We start from the raw sequence: 5,000 nt of genomic DNA, 5'->3' as shown, positions 1-5,000 counted from the left end.
TGACCAGGACAGATCTGAGCAGCTCTTATTCCATGTAATAACCAGGACAGATATGAGCAGCTCTTATTGATTTCCATGTAATAACTAGGACAGATATGAGCAGCTCTTATTCCATGTAATAACTAGGACAGATATGAGCAGCTCTTATTCCATGTAATAACCAGGACAGATCTGAGCAGCTCTTATTCCATGTAATAACCAGGACAGATCTGAGCAGCTCTTATTCCATGTAATAACTAGGACAGATATGAGCAGCTCTTATTCCATGTAATAACTAGGACAGATATGAGCAGCTCTTATTCCATGTAATAACCAGGACAGATCTGAGCAGCTCTTATTCCATGTAATAACCAGGACAGATCTGAGCAGCTCTTATTCCATGTAACAACCAGGACAGATCTGAGCAGCTCTTATTCCATGTAATAACTAGGACAGATATGAGCAGCTCTTATTCCATGTAATAACTAGGACAGATATGAGCAGCTCTTATTCCATGTAATAACTAGGACAGATATGAGCAGCTCTTATTCCATGTAATAACGAGGACAGATATGAGCAGCTCTTATTCCATGTAATAACTAGGACAGATCTGAGCAGCTCTTATTCCATGTAATAACTAGGACAGATATGAGCAGCTCTTATTCCATGTAATAACTAGGACAGATATGAGCAGCTCTTATTCCATGTAATAACGAGGACAGATATGAGCAGCTCTTATTCCATGTAATAACTAGGACAGATCTGAGCAGCTCTTATTCCATGTAATAACTAGGACAGATATGAGCAGCTCTTATTCCATGTAATAACGAGGACAGATATGAGCAGCTCTTATTCCATGTAATAACTAGGACAGATCTGAGCAGCTCTTATTCCATGTAACAACCAGGACAGATCTGAGCAGCTCTTATTCCATGTAATAACTAGAACAGATCTGAGCAGCTCTTATTCCATGTAACAACCAGGACAGATCTGAGCAGCTGAACATGATCGTGTTCGCGGGAAAGACTGTACTGTTTCGTTGATAACACTTTTCCAAGCGAAATAAGAGCATCGCTTTATTTCAACATGAGAGTACACCTAAAACCAACAGCATGCATTCTACACAGAATGGCGCCAGGCTGTGGATTGTTTTTCTGCAAGTAAAAGGATGGGTGGGTTTTTTTGGAATTGAACATGATCATGCTCGCAGGTAGGATGGTGTCTGTTCATCGGTGGGTTTTGTCGCTACCGTTGGGGAGAGAGAAGTAGAGGAATTGTTATTTGAAGCGTGCTTGTATCATGCCAGTAGGAATAGCTTTCGAAATCGGTTCAGGGTTTCCCAGTAATTCCTGCAACCCGAAGCCAAAGAATTGCAGGTAGGGTGTCGGAACAGATTGAGTGCACCGGCCCCCATCAGGCTCTGCATCGATGTCAACCCATACAGCTAACTCACCTGCTTCTTTCCTTTGCCCCCCCCCCCCCCCACCTCAAATTCACACAAATACACACACAGAGGCGTACACGCGCATACACACACAAACACACACACAAACACAAGCATATAAAGTACCATTTGAAATGTATGCATAAAAAGTGCCAGCACACAGCCACAGTGCGTCGCTACTTTTGCATCGCCCCCCCCCCCCCCACCACACACACACACAAACACACACACACACACAAACACACATTGTCTTTGTGAAATTCAACTCCACGTGCCGGCTTACTCCGCGTGACATGAACTATCTACTACATTGTTTCCTTCGTTAGTCGTAACGAGGTTTGTGTCTGTCTGTTTGTTTGTCTGTCTGTCTGTCTGTCTGTCTGTGATTGTGTCTGTCCGCCTCGCTGCCTGTGGGCCTTTTAGTTGTGCTGGTTCGTTATGGTTCCAAATTGTGGCATTTTGCACTTGTTCGGCAAGTCTATACAACACGACAAATTGCAGCTTGTAATTATGCTTAAATCCGAATTACACGAGCTTCCAGTTTCACGTTGCCATCGATATAAACTCTATTACACACACTGATTACGCTTAGCATTAGACAGACCACCTGCCTCATGCAGACAATTGAGAACGGGAGAGTCAGTCACAGAATTGTCAGAATCAGATGCCGCTAACAACCCTGCTGTTCCATCTCTGTCATTGCGTGCGGGTTGTTACGTCAGCAAAGCCAGCCGTTCAGCCGAATACGTCATAGGACCGTTCCAGTGACGTAAAAGATCCTGTCGTTTTCACTATTAACTTTATTTATCTTCATTAATTAACTGCCACGCCACAAAGCTTTGTTCGTTGACATGGAGGAAGTGAATTACAGTCTCATAGGGTGGGAGGGCAAGGTATGGCGTGGGGTGGGGAGGGGAGGGGGACGAAGTGGATGGTAGGAAAGGGAGGGGGGAGGATGAGTTGGAAGCAACGACAATAATTAATTTTGGGTGGAGAATGTTGATTTTGCTTCCACTAGTTGCTTGACAGTTGCAGGCAGGGGCAGGTCTGGTAACATGACGCATGTTTTGCGACATGGCATACGGATTTTGCGACAAACTTTTTGTCCTTATCCTATTTGCGACAAGATGCTGCGCATGCGACATGATATTTAAGGTGTGCGACAAGAAAAGAAGTTGTGCACCTTCCTGCAGGGATGGGGGAATTAAATGCTGGTGATTGGTAATATGTAAAAGGGGAAGGGGGAAGAGAGAGGGAGAGGGAAGGGAGAGAGTAAATGCTGGAAATTAATGTAGAGATTGGTGATTTTTCTCGCCACTGATCGATTAATTCCGAGTAGCATCTGCCGGCGCGGTGACTGGCGGGCATTAAAGGCATCCTGTTCAGTCAGAGGGGACACCATGTGTGATGGTGTGACACTGTAATGAGCTGTCTTGTCTCTGCGCGCTCGACCCAGCTCTCTCGCTGCTATGGCCTCAACCCTGGCTTCACAAGGCCTTCTATTCCCTCTTCACTTCCTCTTCCTTTTTGGTGCTGCTTCCAGCCCTTGTGACAATGCCCTGGTCTTTCAACCTACTCAGGCTTGCTCTCCCCGCTTTCGTCTTTTCACTTTTTAATACTGCTTCCGTTTAAAAGAGCATTTCGTCCCGCTAATGAACTGTTCATAGTCCATTCTGACGAGGAACAGCCCCATAATATAGTTTTGCTTTGGGTTAAAACGACTGGATGCTTTACTGATTTCGTGAAGGAATTTGTAGGCATGCGCCCCACCACCTCTCCATCCTTGCCGCAGTCTGTGGGTACCAGTCAGCAGCAGTCCTCTCTCTTCTTTAACGCATCCTGGTTTTCTGTCATACAAACATATCTGCCCTAACGTGGTAACAGGTCTCTTAAAAATAAAAGCGTTTTGATGGTCTTAGATTCCAACGAACAGCAGTCTTTTCTCTTCTTTAACACAAGCTAGTTTTCTGTCCTTTGTGCCAGAACTTGGGAACAGGTCTGGGGTGAGAGGGGGCGCCATGTGTGATCGTGTGACACTGTAATGAGCTGTCTTGTGTCTGCGCGCTGGGGCCAGCCAGCTCTGCTATGACAATGTCCTCTTTCAAGCCTCCAGTCTCTCTTCCTCCCTGTATTTCTTCTTTTTTTGGCGGAGCTTCCGTTTAAGGGGTGCCTACTAAAGACAGTTTTGTGGTGACTGAAAAAATGTTCTTGTACGGATAGTCACTGAAAAACGCTATTTAATCACGAGTACAATTCCATCTCGTGGTGAAAGATTGAGCAGCGATCGAGGGGAAAAATAGAAGGAAGTAGAGAAAGAAATAGAGAGGGAGGGAGGGGGAGAGATAGAGAGAGAGAGAGAGAGAAAGAGAGAGAGAGAGAGAGAGAGAGAGAGAGAGAGAGAGAGAGAAAGAGAGAGAGACTCAGATGGTGGGCGAGCAGAGAAGAAAACACGCCGGGGTCCCAGCTGGCGTGCATCTCTGGTCCTGCCGTGTCTACTGTCTTGCTTTTCAGCAACTCCTGTTAATCTTTAATGCTCGCGGTAACCGCGTATACTTCTCTCATCCCTGTCTTTTTCTTTAAATTTTTGGCCCACTGTTAAAACTCTATCCTGTTGTTAACCCAGCATATTTGATTTCTGTTCGCCATTTCCTACTCATTTAAATCATAGTTCTCTTGTTGACCCCTTGTACTGATTTTAATCGTTGACATCTAGTATTATTGTTAAGTTTTCGTGCTTACAATACGTCGTTGTCGTCATCTATGTCTCTGTTATCTTCACAGTAATCATTCTATTGTTGTTTTTGTCTTGTCCTTTTGTTAACTCCTTGTACTGCTTTTAGTCGTTGCAATCTGGTATTATTGTTACGTTTCTCGTGCTTACAATACGTCGTTGTCGTCCTCCATGTCTCTGTTATGTTCACAGTAATCATACTATTGTTGTTTGTGTCTGGTGGTGGTGTTGCTGGTGGCGTCGGCGTCATTATCATTAGCACAACCATCATAACAGCATGTATGTCATTCAAAGCAAGGGACGTGTTTGTGATAGCGCTTTTTGCGTGTTTCGAGGTAGAAAGAAGTGCTCAATCTGTTGTAGGGTTCTGTATCTTTTAGCGCCTCATTTTTCATTTGTACGAGTATGTAAGCAGTATATTTAGAGTGTGTGTTTGTCTGTGTGTTGCAGTGGACTACAGCGATGCCCTGTACAAAGACACGGGACTCAAGGTGGTGGATGCTGGCATTGGAAAAGGGGTAAGTCAAAACGACGCGTTGTCTGTCATCTTTGGCTGTGAAAAGGCTAGTTAATTGGTAAGATTGCTGCTGACTGGCTAGTTGGTGGGTTGGCTGGTTCATTCGTTGTGTTGATTGCTCTTGGTTTTTTTCGTTCCCGTTGACAAGTTTATGCCTGGGTATATTCAAGCAAACAGTGCGGAGTTTGTCATTAATATTTTTTGTCTTTTTGAGTTGTTTATTTTTCTTCCGAAATCTGTTTAAAGTTTATGCAAGACATTGGCTGTACACATCTGATAGGATTAAAGAATTCTGCACGAAAGTGTACAAAATGTAGACTCCACAAACA

At 44.3% G+C, this 5,000-nt stretch overlaps 2 protein-coding genes across 2 annotated transcripts in view; both read left to right on the top strand.

The window, feature by feature from the left end:
* Window positions 1–5,000, top strand: part of LOC138982390 (receptor-type tyrosine-protein phosphatase N2-like) — a 179,670-nt gene that overhangs the window by 77,901 nt on the left and 96,769 nt on the right. Inside the window, exon 4 of the mRNA XM_070355658.1 lies at window positions 4,605–4,672. The gene's annotated coding sequence lies outside the window, so the exon portion shown is untranslated. The remainder of the gene's footprint in view (window positions 1–4,604; window positions 4,673–5,000) is intronic.
* Window positions 1–5,000, top strand: part of LOC138983149 (uncharacterized) — a 242,506-nt gene that overhangs the window by 223,564 nt on the left and 13,942 nt on the right. The window contains exon 11 of the mRNA XM_070356558.1: window positions 4,605–4,672. Coding sequence (XP_070212659.1) covers window positions 4,605–4,672 — 68 coding nt within the window. The remainder of the gene's footprint in view (window positions 1–4,604; window positions 4,673–5,000) is intronic.

The sequence above is a fragment of the Littorina saxatilis genome, linkage group LG12 (genome assembly GCF_037325665.1).
Source record: "Littorina saxatilis isolate snail1 linkage group LG12, US_GU_Lsax_2.0, whole genome shotgun sequence".
Classification (NCBI taxonomy): domain Eukaryota; kingdom Metazoa; phylum Mollusca; class Gastropoda; order Littorinimorpha; family Littorinidae; genus Littorina; species Littorina saxatilis.
This window is presented reverse-complemented; position numbering and strand designations above follow the sequence as displayed.